The sequence below is a fragment of the Zalophus californianus genome, chromosome 1 (genome assembly GCF_009762305.2).
Source record: "Zalophus californianus isolate mZalCal1 chromosome 1, mZalCal1.pri.v2, whole genome shotgun sequence".
NCBI classification, from domain to species: domain Eukaryota; kingdom Metazoa; phylum Chordata; class Mammalia; order Carnivora; family Otariidae; genus Zalophus; species Zalophus californianus.
In genome coordinates, this window is record NC_045595.1 from 122,201,996 (window position 1) to 122,219,027 (window position 17,032).

At 39.0% G+C, this 17,032-nt stretch overlaps 1 protein-coding gene across 6 annotated transcripts; it reads right to left on the reverse strand.

Moving 5' to 3' along the window:
• Positions 1–1,044: 1,044 nt before the first annotated feature.
• LRRC34 (leucine rich repeat containing 34) lies at positions 1,045–17,020 on the reverse strand. 6 transcript variants are annotated; one of them, XM_027582833.2, is made up of 11 exons: positions 16,887–17,020; positions 13,030–13,150; positions 12,165–12,283; positions 12,000–12,064; positions 10,882–10,965; positions 8,401–8,529; positions 6,594–6,689; positions 3,840–3,994; positions 3,317–3,472; positions 2,624–2,750; positions 1,045–1,377 (listed from the first exon to the last, which is right to left on the reverse strand). In XM_027582833.2, the coding sequence occupies exons 2-11, from the start codon at positions 13,101–13,103 to the stop codon at positions 1,174–1,176; spliced, it is 1,209 nt and encodes a 402-aa protein (XP_027438634.1). In that variant the 5' UTR covers positions 13,104–13,150; positions 16,887–17,020; the 3' UTR covers positions 1,045–1,173. The 6 variants fall into 6 exon arrangements, with proteins under 6 accessions (XP_027438634.1, XP_027438633.2, XP_027438632.2 ...); XM_027582832.2 differs by lacking the exon at positions 16,887–17,020 and adding an exon at positions 16,623–16,737 and having other exon boundaries at positions 12,219–12,283; XM_027582831.2 differs by lacking the exon at positions 16,887–17,020 and adding an exon at positions 16,623–16,737 and having other exon boundaries at positions 12,000–12,097; positions 12,219–12,283.
• Between the last annotated feature and the right edge of the window lie 12 nt (positions 17,021–17,032).

A 17,032-nucleotide genomic window follows, 5' to 3' on the forward strand; every position in this document is an offset into this window, starting at 1 on the left:
AATAAGCCCTAGTAGTCTCTATGTGCTCAGCCTGTCTGCAGTGGTCCGCTTTGCCTGCTCTGGGCTCACTGGTGAGCAGGACTTGTTTCCTGTTTGGCTGGCTGTGAGACCTGGTTGCAGCACCTGTGGGTTTGCTGGTAGGCAGGGCTGGCCGTTAGCCCAGGGGTCTAGAATGAGCCTCTGTGACTGCTGCAGACACTGAGGGTAGGGCTTGCTCCATCTATAGGCAGCTGAGAAGCACAGCTATAGCAATTGCACATGCACTGGTGTGTGGGGTTAGCTCCCCCCTCCCCAGGGCAGGAGGTGCTGTGGAGGGGTGCCTACCACGGTGGGCAGGTTGGACAGGGCAGGGCACACAGTTCAAGCAAGGTAGGGGGAGAATGTCAGAACTGGCTTCTCCAAGTGTCTGGCTATCTAGGCTGGGAGAGAGCAAGAAAAAGGGCACCTACCAGCACTTTCATGCCTAGAGAAAGCTCCTGTATTTCCTGTAGATTCCTGCCCCTCCTGTACACATCCTAAAACTAGTCAATAAATCTCCCACACATATAGCCCAGGCACTTTTCAAACTGTTCCTTCTGTGCTCTGTCTCGGGCCAAGTTATGTAATGTGTTGGCTTTTAAAGGGTGAGGACTTGGTTTCCTAAGCCCTCCAGCTCTCCTGGAGTTAAGCCACACTGATTTTCAAAGCCAGACATTATGGAGACTGGGTCTTCCCAGTGCAAGTCCCCAGGGCCAGGGGTGTCCATTGTGGGGTCGCTCCTCCCTGCCTGTGATGTCCCCCACCTTTGTTGAGTAGTCACTTCAGGAGTTTCATTCCCGATGCATCTGTCCCTCCTACCCTTTTTGATGTCACCTTGTGTCTACACCTAGCTGTGGAAGAGCTGTTCTGCCACTCTTCAGGTGGTTTTCAGAGTGAGTTGCAGTACATGTAGCTCTTGCCTCCATATGTCCGTGGGGGAGGTGAATTCAGGGTTCTCCTACTCTGCCATCTTCCCTCTCCTGTAAAATTTCTTTTAAAAAATACTACTGTTTTTTCCACAATGGATAGTTATACAAAGTCATTTTAATATAGTCATTTCCAAATATATGAGGTAAAACATTCTAAGAAAAATTTAATAGGCAATAAAATATTAACATAAGACAAATATGTGAAAATTATTTTAGAGCTTGTTTTTCATAGATGTTCACCTACTGGTACAAGAGTAAAACCTGCGTTAGGTGAGTTCGTGCAAGCTTCTTCATAAGTTGGTCTCCAGTAATAATGCTTTTTAAGGCCATTGGAGACTTCTGCAAGATACACATGTCCATCCACCATAAATGGCTCCACATCTGTATTATCTGGTTTTAGACGGTCCATTTGAATTAAGTCTGAATAAGCCTATGATTTTTAAGAAAAGAAGAACCTATCATTAAGAAAATTGTTTAATTACCACAAAAATGAATAAGCTAATTTCAGTATTCAGATTAGCTGTGATTTTTAGTTTAAAATATTCTGAGTAAATTACTGAATTTTAGTATTTTTTACATATGATTTTTGTTCACCTAATATCACATAATGAAATTATAATCTTGAAAAAATTATTTCTAAGTTTTAAGGTATTTTGTTCTATGGCTCCTAGAATTAACAGTTCTCTGTATTACAGATTTTGTGGGCCAAACGTCCCATGGTCAAAATTTTCAAGTCCTACAGGGGTTCTTAGGGAGAAGGGAGTTGTATATGCCTTGAAAATCTGATGGTAGCCAGGGACCCATTTCTCAGAAAAATAAGCAACCAAATTTTGGCATACAACTGTATGGAGTTCATGAACTCCCTGAAGCTAATTTATAGACTGAGGTTTAGACAATTCCTGTAGTATTAGATGCTGGCCTGGCAGTAGCCTAATTCCGTCTTCACTGTAGAATTTTCTTTGTATATCTCTTGGGTCATTGGTATCTTTGTAAGGGTGTCATACAAACATGTTAAAATGGTTGGTCAATAAGGTTGTGAGCATAGAGAAAGGCAGATATTTAGACAATAAAAGATTTAAAATTTTAGTTGCTTTCTACTTTAGCTTATTATTCCAAACTAATTCTACTGTGTAGAATATGATCTTTTTCTGAAATCAAGAGTTTAAATAGTATATTTTATTACTCTTTTTAGAGGTGGAATTTTGGATAGTCTTTTTGCAAAAAAGCATCTTCATTCTTTCCAAATAAAAACTATTTGTTACAATGCCTTTTGTTTTGAAAGTCGTATCAAGGGCTCTATTTACATAAGCAACATAAAAGCACTGTATGTCTCCAAATTCCATGTCTTGGTTTAATTATTGGGTAGCAGACGAGATTGTGTTACATCAAATTTAGAATAAATCAACAGTTGTGACTTTTAAAATGTTTTAACTTTGGAGGAATTGGGACTGTATAATTCAGTGATCTCTGTATTAATATGTAGTGTTTGATATCTTCTGTTTCAACCACAAAACTTTCTAGTGCTTAATTTTTAGGACTTATGTTAAAATTTATCAAAACTTAAGTGTCTTACTACATTTTGGAATCATTTCCAAGGCCACCTGTAAATGCCTGATATTATAGAGAAGACCCCAGAAAAAGCCTTTAGTGAAGATTAAAAAAACCAAACAACTCACCACACATGTAGCCTCATCAAATTTGTTTCCCCAAATGTAGACATTCGAGAATGTGGGGTTTGTTTTCATTGACTCTGAAAGTGCAACAAGTCCTTCTCCCTCTATGTTGTTGCTGACTACTGACAACCTATGAGAAACAAGAAGTAATAACCCTGAAAACCAAAACATACTTCCACAAAGATGATGCATAAGTTAGCCAACAACATTTATTACATTTTATTGTGTAAAATCTTAGGAATTATATTAAAGATACTTAAGAATAATGCTAACTAAAATCCAAGAAACTTCATTTTCTAAGTGGATGCTTCATGTATCCAGTATAGTTAACTACATTTTAGAAACCAACAGCCTGTTTTGTATCATTCAGTAAATGTTTTGGGTGGATTACAAATACACCCTTCAGGATAAAATCATCCAATAATACTTTGATTATTTTTTGTCTTGATCATATTATGATTTTTCTATAGAATTCAGGATAAATACCGTAGGCAGTAAGAATTTTCCCAATCTTAAGCAATCACAACCAGAGTCAGTCTAATTTTAATAGACATTACTTTTGAAAAAGAAACTGAAATGTTTAATGTCAGTTTAGAAACTTCTCATATTTCATCATGAATCTTGAGTTTTAAGGGGCTTGAGGCTAGTATTTTAAAGTTTTTCTCTTATTTTGATTAAATATAAAACCATACTAACGCTCTTAGACTCCTGTTGTGTGAAGCAAGAGTTTCACTGAGATACTTTGCTCCTGCATTTTCTATTCTGTTAAAAGAAAGATCTAATACTTCCAGGGTAGTATTGCTTTTCAGTACATCAGCCAAACACACCATTCCGTCGCGAGTTATTTTATTGCTGGGAAGCGAAAAATACATGGTTACATTTGAAAATACGAAGTATTCTTTTATTCACAGAGATTAACATGCTTCAAAACTGTTGTATAGAACATTACTTTCTAGTTTAGTTAAGATTTTAATCACTCAGTTTCCAAAAAAGTTAATCTAAATTTGCCATAAAATGTTTCCAGTCTGGTTTACTCATGATTAAATTGCTCATTCACATTGTTAGAGGAGATAAAATAGCATATAAACTAAATACTAAGGCTTAGGACAAAAAGTTGACAACAGTGGTTACATTTTCTGATCTAACAGTGTATCCTGTGTACTGTGAATATTTACATAGATTATTCCCAGGACTTCTGGATTAATGTATTACCACTTACCAGCTGACATCAAGGTAGCGTAGGCTTCTGTTCAGATACAGTGCATCACATAACTGTTTAATACCACAGTTCTTTATATTATGCTTACACATGTGTAGTTCAACAAGGCAGTGATTTTCTTTCAACATGTGGCCTAGATGAACTGTGGACTCTTCCTAAAAATAGGTGAAATCTTTTTCTAAAATACAGTTTGGAAGCTGTACATGTTTATTCCAAATATATGCTAAGTTACTTAAATTAGCTTTTTAAAAAGATATCAGTTAAGACTATTAGCCTATAGTTTGTATTTGTTTTGGCTTGGCTTTTAAGAAAAATCACTTTTGCCACAAATGATACTTCATCATTTTAAAAACCGGCAGCAGGACCTTGGAAAGTACAGTGACTAAGTGATGTAAAAGAGGCTGGTTTTAAAAAAGTCAATTCTAAACAACACTCCAGAAGGGGAGGAAAAAAAAAAACTTGGCCCCATGACGTATTGCGCATATTAAGCTCCCTTATTGCTGTCCTTTCAAGAATCTCTAAATGTTTCTTATACCCTCCATATGTTCCTGAACTTTTCTCTTGATCTCTACTCTTTATAGATAAAATACAAAGCCATTTCTCAATGTTGATTCTCTTTTAAAAATATACTCATTAGTCCTGTGATATCCAATTCTTCCCTTTTATAATCCCAAATTTCTAAATATGTTTTACTGTTCTAGTCACTGGAAGACTTACTTTTAATTCCAAACTCTAGCTGCTTCCAGGCAAAAAGTATATAACCTCAATGAGGATTTGAGTACCAAGCACTTTAAGTTTTTAACAAAGTCAAACCAGGTCTTAAAATAAATGGGTCAGTATTTTATGGTAAGGAGAAGTCCTCTTACTTGATTGCTGCATTTTTTTTCTTTTTAAAGTAAGCTCCATGCCTAGCATGGAGCCCAGTGCAGGGCTTGAACTGAGATCAAGACCTGAGCTGAGATCAAGAGTATGATGCTTAACTGACCGAGCCACCCAGGTTCCCCAAGATTGCTCTTTTTATAAGTTTTATAGTCACTGGAAATGCTGATCACGACCATGAATAACTATGTATGCTCAAATTATGTACTTCTACATAATAACTCTGAGAAAAACTACAAAAGTTAAATGAAACCACATAGCAGTAGCAGATAGTACATGAGTTTTATAATAAAAGTATGAGCTCTGTCCAAATACTAGCTTTATACTAGCTGTCTGACTTTGGGCAAATTATTTCATCTAGCTAAGTCTCAGTTTCCTTTTCTGTAAGACAGGTAAAATTATACTTCCCTCACAAGTAACAGAAAAGTACCTGGCATAAAATAACTGTTATGTAGAACACTAGAAAGCATTTTTTATTGTTCAGTAGTCTGTAATCCTATATCTGATTTGTTTAAATTATTGCTGGCACTGACAAAGACCCAAAGGGAAGCTATAGTTGGGATCGTAACAAATGTAAACTGGCCACGTAGGGGTCCAGTATTGCTCTGCGTGGTGCCTGGACAGAGCACAGGATACATACTTGTGTCTTATGCTTTGACTGCCTTTTTTTTTTTTTAGGTCAAGAAGTTTGGTTAAGGGACTACCCTTATTAGGGAAGGGAACTAAAATCAGAAATAGAAGTGTTTTTAGATCCATTTACCAACTTTGACAATTTGCCCAGGATGGCACCTGGCATCTACATCTTTTCCATGCTCCCCAGATAGTGAAACGGAAGAGAGGTCTGCAGGGCTTATGTTTGGGAACAGCAAAGTGTGAAGAAGCACAGGAGGGCTCTACTCCACATCCACTGAGAAGACTAGGACTCACAGGGACAGGGGGTAGTGGCTGCCTTGGAGAGGAACAGAAAGCAGGCTGGAGTTTAGCTGACTGCTAGAAGCACCAGGTTAAGAGCAAGGGCCTGGACCTAAGACCTTGGGCTTTTCTTAACTCTTCCCTGATTTGGGAATAATGACACCACTTGACACAAAGAGGAATCATTGGGGCGCCTGGGTGGCTCAGTCGTTAAGCGTCTGCCTTCAGCTCAGGTCAGTCCTGGGATCAAGCCCCACATCGGGGAAGCCGGCTTCTCCCTTTCTCACTCCCCCTACTGTGTTCCCTCGCTCGCTGTGTCTGTCAAATAAATCTTAAAAAAAAAAAAAAATCGTGCTTCTAGTGTGATTTCATATAGTTTAACAGACTTATTTCCTCAAGGTCTAATCCAGAAAATTCTGATTTAGCCTTGAAATCTCATGTCCTCAATCTGAAAACCTGCTCTGCCAGTTCTGTTAAAGAGCAAAGAGAAGCCTTGAAAGCAGCTACAATGTTTTTACTCATCATCTTGTCTCCGGCAGGCAGCTTACCTATAGGATCAAGTCCACACTTCCCAGGCTGCTCTTCACACGTATATGGCCACTGTTACTCATGATTTCAAAGCGGTTTAGTGATATCAATATAACAAACAACAAAACAATTCACACTGAGCTCTTATCCAACCTTTAAAACTTTTAATCACTGTTCTCGTCTTAACTACTCTGCCTCTTTACAGGTTTACTCACTGTTAGATAATCTGAGTTTACAAGAAAGAAAAAAAAAGACATATTTACTGCTTAAACATCTAAAATCATTATTTAACTCAATTTTTCTTCAAATAAGTTTTTCTTTGTAAATGCAGTAAATTCTAAAAATATGAATGAACCTTGACATAAACTTCAGTAAAGAGTACCTTCATTTCATTCACATGTAGTAATATTAGCTGTCATCACTTTGAATACATACCTGTTCACCATACAGTATAGGTCGGTTTAGGTTTATTCCCTTAATTGTTTGGTTTTGAGTTAGGACTGTAGCCAATGCTATCACACTTTGCATTCCCTAGAAACAGTAAATTCATTAAGGAAACTGACGAAGTATATAACCTCCCTATTTCAAAATTAGTAATCTGGATTCCTAGAAATAAATTGTATTTTAAATTGTAAACCCTGAATTATAGTTTGGTCAAATTCAGAAATGAATTGTTACTATGTTCTTTTCTCCCTGCCCTAAAATCTTTAACATGCACGGGGAGTTCTTAAAGTTTTGGCATCCATTTCCTAGGACATTCACCTCCAGGTTTGCTTCTAAGCCTTCAAGGTTCTATGTGTTTCCGACTTCAGATACCCAGACACAGATGCAGATCCCAGCTAGGGTTCTACACTACTTAGAACAGACCTTGTGCAAGCATTCTTTTATATGCATACTCACAGTGTCTGTGCAGTGGGAAAGGTTTACTAATCACGTTTTTCATAGCTTCCACAGGATTCCCTCTTTATGTTATTGGAAGGGCCTAATTCTCCAATTTCTGTGATGGACACCACCACACACCCCTAGCTGTTATGCCAGAAAATCTGGGCCTCCTCTCCGCCAGTCTACTCACCCTCCCATCCAATTAGTAAGTCTTAGAGATTCTGTCTCCAAAAGAGGTCTCAAATTAACACATCTGTGTGCCACCACCCCACCCCCAGTCCTTACTGCCCGCCTGGACTACAGTAACTTCCTAAGTGGACAGTGAGCTTCCTCTCGACACCCTCTAATTCCCCACAGAAACCACAGTGATCTTTTTAAAGGACAAATCATGTCACCCCTCAAAGCCTTATCATGATACGTATAACACAATCCCCTCTTCCCCTGGCCTGTGACCCACAACCCATACAACGTTGCTGGATCTGGCCTCTGCACACCTCTCACCTTCACTTGAGATACTCTTAACTCCTTCTGTCTAGCCACTCTAGCTTTTCAGTTCTTAAAACCTGCCAGACTCAACATTTCATTATTCATGTGCCACTCAGGATTTTTGCCATATTGGAATCTCAGTTTTACTGTTTACTTAATAGTGCTCTATTAAATCAACTCACTTTTTCCACTTTATTTTAAAGCTCTATCACTACCATAAATGGAAAACCGTTATTCCTCAAAATAGAGCATTTGTAAAAATAAATACATGAGTAGTAAAATTACCTCAATCTATAATAGCATTGCTACCCATATCACACTTGGGGTAACACTATCTTTTAGAGTCTTTGTGTGCTGGACCCCTGCCTGGAATGTTCTGCCATGGACCCTCTCCAAGGCAGTTTTTTTCTCACCCTTCGTGACTCAAGTATTACCTCCTCAGATATTAGGCAACTGTCCTATCATGCAGATTACCTCCTACCAGAGTACCTGGCCATCTTGGTAGCACTTTTCTCTTTATTGATGTTTTCCCAACTAGAATATAGGCTTTCTAATGAAGTAGCATTTTTTTTTAATTAAAAAACAATTTCTTAAAAAGTCCCATATAGGTTAAGAAGGGTTATAGATAGAAGCTTAGGAAGAATTTTATTCTAGGATTCTAGGTATTCCTCTACAGTATTATTTAGAACAATCTGATTAATAGCACTATTATGCCTAATAGTAAAAACAAAAAAAACCTTTTTCTCTGATATTAGATATTAGGGGCAAGCTTCATAAGACTGTCATTTAGCTGGTCTCTTTAACAATTCCCTATCCTGGTTTCCAAGGAGAATGATGTAGTACCTAGGTGATTTTTCTCAACCATTTTACTCACCAGATCACAGTCACCCAGATCTAATTTTTCTAAAGATGAATTAATTTGTAGCATTGCAGCAAAAAACATTCCGCCTTTATTTTCAATCTTGTTTCCAGTCATTCTTAGGTATTTCAGAGTTGTATTCTTCTGAAAAGGAAAAGAATCAAAACTCCATTAAATTTTTATTCCATAGAATTCTCTTTGGCATACATGAGTCAGGAGACTTACTATTTGCAGACTCCTCAATTTTTCAAGGTTTCATGGAGATAGAATAAGATATACTCCTTAAAGGTAACATTCAGTTTCCCAATAAGAGATAAGAAATCTAGTTTTTTACTGGGAAGAATGCCCAGGAAACAGATGTCCAAACAATGCCCAGTAAATGAAGCAGATTTTTAATAAATTTTCCTTTAATTGGGAAACCTATAAATTTGTTTTCTAAGAAAATTATACCACTTTTTTTTATTGAGGTGAAATTCATATAACCCAAAGTTAACTATTTTAAAGTATACAATTCACTGGTTCTTAATAAATTCACAATACTATATGGTCATCACCTAGGTGGTTTCAAAATACTTCACCCCCCCTACTCCCCACAAAGGAGGCCCTGCACCCATTAAGCAATCACTCCGTATTCTCCCTGTATCACTTTTAAAGGAATATAATTCCTCAGACATTTGCAAAATTTAACTCCTCTCATTCCACTCTTAATAATTCTTTCACAAAGAAAAATCAGACATTTCAGTGTCCTAATGAATATCAGAGGATATATAACTGCAAATAGTTATTAATTGAAACCCCTTAAGAGCAGGAAGAAGGCAAGGATGTCTACTGTTTGTTTTTTTAAAGATTTTATTTATTTTACAGAGAGAATAAGCAGGGGGAGCAGCAGAGGGAGAGGGAGAAGCAGGCTCCCCACTGAGCAGGAAACCTGATGTGGGGCTCGATCCCAGGAACCTGGGATCATTACCTGAGCCAAAGGCAGACGTTTAACACACTGAGCCACCGAACAGGATGTCAACTGTTAATACTTCAAGTGTACTGGAGGTTCTAGATGAGGCAATTAGGCAAGGAAAAGAAAAAAAAAAAAAGGCATCCACATTGGAAAAGAAAACTATCTGTCTGCATATAACATGATCTTATATATGGAAAATCCTAAGGAATCCACCCAAAAAAAGCTGTTAGAACTAGTGAGTTCAGCAAGACCGCAGGATGTAACATCAATATATAAAAATCAGTTGTGTTTCTGCACACTAGCAATGAACAATGCAAGATTGAAATCAAGACTATCCCACTTACAATAGCATCAAAAGGAATAAAGCATTAGGAATAAATTTAGCAAAAGCAAGACTTGCACATTAAAAACAAAGCACTGTTGAAGGAAATAAAGATATAAATAATGGAAACACATCCCACGTTCATGGATCAGAAGACAATACTGTTAGGATGGCAGTACTCCCCAAATTAAGACTTAAAGCAATTCCTCTCAAAATCCTTGTTTTTCTTGCAGAAATTGATAAACTGATCTTAAAATTCATATGGAAATGCAAGGGACCCTGAAGATCCACCACATCTTGAAACAAGAACAAAAAGGACTCACTTCTTGACTTCGAAACTGACCACAAACTACAGTAATCAAGGTAGTGTGGGACTGACATAAGGATAGACACACAGGTTAACGGAGTAGAATGAGGAGTAGAGGAATAAACCATTTGTAATGGATTTTTGACAAGGGCGTCAAAATTAATGGGGGAGGAATAGTCTTAAATAGTGTTGGGACAACTGGATATCCACATGCAAAAGAATGAAGTTAGACTCCTTCCTCACATCATATACAAAAATTAAAATGGATCAAAGAACTAAAAGGAGCTAAAACAAAAACAGTTAGAAGAATATGCAAGTGTCAATCTTCATAACTTCGAGTTAAAGCAAGGCCTTAGATATAACACCAAAAAGCACAAACAAAAGAAAAACTAGGTTGAGCTTTATCAAAATTAATTTTGTGCTTCAAAGGACACCATTAAGGAAGTGAAAAGGCAACCTACAGAATGAGAGAAAACATTTGCACATCATGTATAAGGGACTTACATCCAGAACATACGAAAACTCCTAGAACTTAAAAAGAGACAACTAGACATGGGCATCGGACAGGCATTTTTTCCAAAGAATGGCACATGAAAAGATGCTCAGCACCATTATCATGATGGAAATGCAAACCAAAACCAAAAAACCTCTGCATATCCACTAGGTTGGCTAAAATCAAGAGGACAGTAACAAGTGCTAGCTGTAGAGAAGATGGACCTGGATGTGCTGGATGTATCTTAATAAAGCTTTTTTTAAAGGAGTTCAAAAGTGCTCATGTTACATTTTAATAAATTGAAGTGTAATAAAAGTACACATTTGCACAATGAGTTCATAACATTTCATTCTGTTAATTACAGGCCATCGAAAGTTAAAATTCCCAAAGAAAATGTTAGTTTGAGGTATATAAATGCTTACATGTAGTGCTTTAGCAATCAGTTCTCCACCTTCGGGCCCAATATCATTAAACATAAGGTTTAAGTAAACGAGGTTATGTTGTTTCTATAATAAGGAGAGGAAAGAAGCTATTACATATATAATTGTTAGGAAAAAAATAATATAGGAGCTGCTTTAAGTAAAAGTATTTACCTCCAAAGAAAATCTTTGTAACAGAAAATCTGAAAGTCCAGCAAAAGAAGCTACCATTAAGGTGTATGTGTGGAGGGGGAGGGAATCACCATGCTCATTTAAACATAATTGCAATATAAATGAAAGAAAGAGACTATATTCTATTTTGATCAATCATTCAAAGTATGAATGTCCTTTATTTAACCATAGTGTACAAGTTTGCAAAAGAGGACTCAGGAGCTCTAGGTACCAGCAATCTACCGATAACAAAAACACACGTGGGTTTTCCACTTATTTCAAGTGTTATAAATATAGTGCAAGGTCAGGATCCCGGACATTTTACAAAACTAGCATTTTGTGTGCGTGTGCCACTAGAGTAGGTGGTTTCACCACAAACAGAACTAAGAAAACTCAAGAACATTTTGATTATTTTTGCAGCATTTTTGTAATTGCTGAGAATTAGCTCATATTTTTCAATCTTTACTCTGTCCTGTGCTGTGTGCCATCGCATGGATATGAGAATTTTAGGATCATTTTAAAGCTCATTGGAAGCACATTTAGCAATTGAGATTGGGACAAGTAGTTAGGAACTTAAAAAACCAATTTAAGAGAGGTATCAAAAAATGATATATGCTGCTTTAAACATTTTAACTGAAAATACAGACATATACCCATATTTGCCAATCTTTTGACGCTGAAACAAAGCCTTTTCTTAAAGTACACCTACTCTGATTGGTAGACCACACTGTCTTTTGTTTTTGTTTTTGTTTTTTTGACCCCCCCTGTCTGTCTTAAATAAAATGAACCGTATTGCAGCATGGGCATCGCCAAAGTGAAGGCTGCAATAAAGGGTTAACTTAGCAGGCTTGGGATGCTCGAACCCTGTACATTCCAAAGAAAAAGGACTGCTTCTTCACTGACTCCTGGAAGAAAACATAACGAACTAAGAACATTTTGTAGTAAAATACCTGAAGCAGTCTTGCAGCATAGTATGCACCAACGTCACTTACGAAGTTATATCTAACATCCAAACCTGAAGAACACAGATGAATACAGGCTGATGTTCCTTATACGGAATAATTAAAATCAGGAAAATGAAAGCAAGAGGTAATGATTGTTAAGGAGACATATACCATTAATATATGGATTCTTCTTTAAAATTCTTAAAAGAATCCAAAAATCTTCACCTGTTACTTTTTCTTCTGGCATTAAGCGACTGTTACCAGCAATGTTTAATGTGATTCCTTCCGATCTATTAAGATACAAAAAAGAAACCCACTAAAGAAATAGAAGTATTTTTTCCTCCTATAGAAATAGTAACATCATGAATAGCATTTACTGAAACCAAGTATGTATCACAATACAGATTCACACTAAGTAACTTAAGACAACTGAATACTCTATAGAATACTCTATAGACTGAATACTCTATAGTAAACACTTTTATACTATATAATTTTTCTTTCACACACACACACACACACACACACACACACACACACACACACACACAAAACAATGTATCAGGATGCCTGGGTGGCTCAGTAGGTTGAGCGTCTGCCTTCTGCTGGGATCGGGTCCCACATCTGGCTCCTTGCTCAGCCAGCAGGGAGCCTGCTGCTTCCCCTGCTTGTGTGCTCCCTCTCTCTCTGACAAATAAATAAATGGAATCTTAAAAAAAAAAAAAAAAGTATCTCCACCTGATAGATAAATGATATCAAAGACTTCAATGTTTTTCATAAATCAATCCAGCTCACAGGAGTTCAGGACAAATGTGAAGGCTAGACTCGGAGATGGCTGGTCTAGTGCTCTTCCCCACATACTCCACTACCTCCAAGACCAGCTAACAGTGTCCATCAGCCACTGTCCTAAATCAAAAGGTAGGTCTGCTTTAAAAAGCATGTGCAAATGGCTTTAAACAAATCACTCGGTATTCCAGGATTTTCACAGGATGTCAGTGAATATTACTTATGTAGTCAAGTTAAGTGTCTTCCTTACCCCTTTTCAATTTCTTCATCCACTTCTTGGAGTATATGCAATATAAAGGAATTAATTTTCTGGGACTTTTCCATACAGAGATTATAATAATTTTCCTGGAGATGGCCAATAACTTCTGGAGCTTTTGAAAAATAAGTGCATTACTCTTCATCACATACAAATTATACCAGGACCTTTCCTGTTCCCCTCCATCCCCTCCCCCAAAACACACTTCTTTCAAAGATACGAATGTGTGTGTGCATAGAGTCAGGGGTGAGGAAGAAAAGGCAACAGAATTAAGAATAGAGAAAGAAGAGGGAAATAGTAGGAACTGGGGGGAATAAGAATACTGTTTGGAGAAGCAGGGCCATAGAAGCACCCACCGAGGGTAGGCAGACACTAACATGGAAGTGACATAAGGGGAGAACTAACAGAGGTAGCAGAGTAAAAGGATATTCAGAGACATTATTTTGTCCCAAATCATACAGCTAATAAGGACGGAGTATAAAAACAGACTCCAAAGCCTCTTTCCACTCTGCCACATCAGGTCAGGGGGACTCACGTTTTCTTATCATGACTTCAAATAAAGGCAATTTTAATCAGAGAATCTACACTCTAAAAGGGTCTGAAAAGTCCCCAAGTCTCAGAGGCTCCTTGGATACCCTCACATAAGTTGATGGCATCTTTGGCTACAGCTCTGTCGGTTCCTCCTAACACGGAGTTGAGGCCTGACTCAGAGAAGCTCTTCACCTACCCCGGCCTTCCATTTCCTCTTTCTAAAGGTTGATTTTTCTCTGTTCAGTCCTTAATAAAGAAGACGGAAACAAAGCAGGAGTTGAAATCTCCTTCCTCTGTTATGCCTGCATCTTTCCTTAATGGTCTTACTGTCTTTGATACTAACTTAAAAGGATCTTTTGCAAGACCCAAGCCTTCTGGGGGTGGGAATGATGTCCCTCTTCTTAGAAGCACATATCACTATCTTTGTTTTCTATCCTGTCTTTTCTATGGGTCTCTTAAAAAAAAAAAAAAAAAAATGTGTGCTCAGAGATCTCACTATTCAACCAGCCTGGTATCTTCAGGAGCCAGCCTAAGTCTCTGCATCTCGAGATGTTCTTTTTTTTTTTTATAAGGTTTTTTTTTAAAGATTTTATTTATTTATTTGAGAGAGGGAGAGAGAGAGCACATGGAGGGGGAGGGTCAGTGGGAGAAGCAGACTCCCTGCTGAGCAGGGAGCCCAATGTGGGACTTGATCCTGGGACTCTGGAATCATGACCTGAGCCGAAGGCAGTCGCCCAACCAACTGAGCCACCCAGGCGCCCTCAAGAGATGTTCTTTGCTGAGATTTCTGCACTGTATGAACTCAAAGAGTTTGCTAAACAAACTTGCAGAACAAGATTTAAAATGAGGACTATTACATTAAAAATGAGAGCAGTAAATTTTTTAATAGTTTTTTTAAATAAGCTTTTAAAAAAATTAGCCCACTTATTCCAGACAACTTGGAAATTTCAATATCAAAAAGAAGTAAATATTTATCAGCAATCCCACTGCTAAAGAACCATTATAATTAAGGTCTGTGGGTATTTCCTCCTTATTGTTTTTCTCATCTATGTATATATTAGCCTTTTTAAAAAAAAAAATGGAATATTTCAGTACAGTCCTATATCTTTTCAGTTAACATGGTGAGCTTTCCCATGTCGGTCTCTGAAAAATTTTAATGTCAACAGAATTTCCTGTCTTATGGGTGGATGTACATAAAAAAAACTCTTCACTTATTTTAGGAAGTTTCCATGAATTTATATAACACTTTAGCACAATATTTCCCAAACTGTGTTCCTCAGAATACTAATCTTCCAGAATATGATCAAAGATGTTCTAAATAGAATAGATTTTATTGTCAAATAAGTTTGGGAAGTGCTGAATTAAAGCGAAGCAGACCTCTATAATACTTCTCAGGACATTTACAACACTCAGGTGCACAAAGACTCTTCAAACTGTTGAGCCTGGAGAAAAGGGAGAAAAAAAATACTCCATTTCCCAGACTTATGTGACCATGGTTCACATGGAATTCAAACTACACAATGCTACTTGAGCATTCTTCACAGGAAACACAGTAAATAGATCTCTAACAAATTTACTTGTTGGAGGTGGGCTCCCACTGGGCTTCTTTCCTCCCTTCTTGCATACTACCTTCCTTGCTATTAAAAAGAGAAGACTGGCCTGAGAATCTCTGAGGTTCAGTGCCTGCCCTCAGCTGGCGGCACCAACCCAACACATGCAGAAGAAATGTGTCAGAACTCATGTTTCTCTGAAGGAAGGAATCTTAGATTACAACTTAAATATAGCTAAAGAAAGTTACAAGAAAATTCTTGGGGTGCCTGGGTGGCTCAGTCAGTTAAGCATCTGTCTTCAGCTCAGGTCATGATCCTGGGGTCCTGGGATTGAGTCCCCCATCGGGTTTTTTGCTCAGTGGGGAGTCTGCTTCTCCCTCTGCCTCTCTCCCCAGCTTGTGCTCTCCCTCTCTCAAATAAATAAAAGCTTAAAAAAAAAAAATTCTTATTACCTGACCATGGATTTAAAGTATTTAAAAGTTTCTGCTATATTTTTCTGCTATGCTCTCTTTCATTTAAAATTCACCTAAGTGTTGTGTGTCAGGATTTTACGGCACCAATAATTTATTTCCTGTATTCATATTAGGGGAAAATAATAAATCCGTCTTCAAATTGTAAAGCTTAAACTAGGACTAACCAGTTACACAATATCAAGACTCTAACTCAAATGCCATTTTTCATCCATGCCAACGTCTTGTATTCCAAATATTTTTCACCTGGCAGCACTTGTTAGAATTTCTAAAGAAAGGGCTCATGTCGGAGGTGTCCCCTATCCCTTCTATACAGGAACAGCCAAGTAGCAGGAAATCCAAGGGTTAGGAGTGAGTCAGACTGGGCTACCTACCCAGGATCACCTGTGTACCTTTGTACAAGTTACCTTAATTCTCCCATCTTAAATTTCCTCTTACGCTAAAAGCAGAGCACGGTGCCCATCTCAAGGATGCGGTGAGGAATATGTAAGGCTTCTAGCACAGTTCCCTATCTACAAGCACACACTTTATAACACAAGCATCCAAAATGGAATCGGTAGCAGGAGGAGGGGCGTGCAAGCTGTGATTAATTTGCTAGAGATAATTCAAGGTTGCAGAAATACTTAAAACGGAGGTGGCATAGAGAGGCAAAGTCAGAGCTGTCTCAAGACCCTCTTGCCCACCTAGGCCCTTCCTTCTGGAGCTTCCACAAAAAAGAGCCCTAGAAGAGCACCTAGACACCCTTCCCGGAGACCGTAGGAGCAGAGCAACAGACAACGCCTTCCTCCAGGACAAGGGCTCATGTGAAGGGCAGACCCCCAGGGGGACTTGGGGCTCCCTTCCCGCCCACATTTGGGGGGCCCCCAGAGTTCTGGCCAAAGCTGGGGTTCCCAGGGGCACCCTCCTGCCGCACCGCCTCGAGCCGGCAGCCTGCTCGGAGGAATGGGCTGGCGCGAGCAACCCTGCAGCTGGGGCCGAAGCCCCTCGTGCGCTTCCGGTGGGCCAGGCAGGCGCCAAAGGACACCCTAGTTCTTACCACTACCGTCGGCCAGGGCCCAGGACGGATTAGGGGTCGTAGTGGGAGCGGGAGGGGGGAACCGGGGCCCGGCGCGGGCGGCCTCCTTCTTGCTGCCACACATGTTCCTTTTCACTCCGAGGCCGCCGCGCAGGCGTTGTCATGACGACGGGGCGCATGCGCCTGCCCAGTCCCAGGCCACCCGCCTGCCGCGTCTGGGTTCGGATGACCGCCAGACCCTGAGCGCCACCTCCAGCCAGCTGCGCATTCCCTGCCATTACCCACTTAGGCTCTGAAGCCTGACTGGGCAGGCGGTGATTGCCAATGCTATGGAAGTTCCTTGGCCACTCCGTCTGGCTCCGGATCACCCAGACCTGGGTGAAAAACACAGAGGGAGGGTGCTCCCGCTCTTCTGCAGAGGGAAGTTCTTG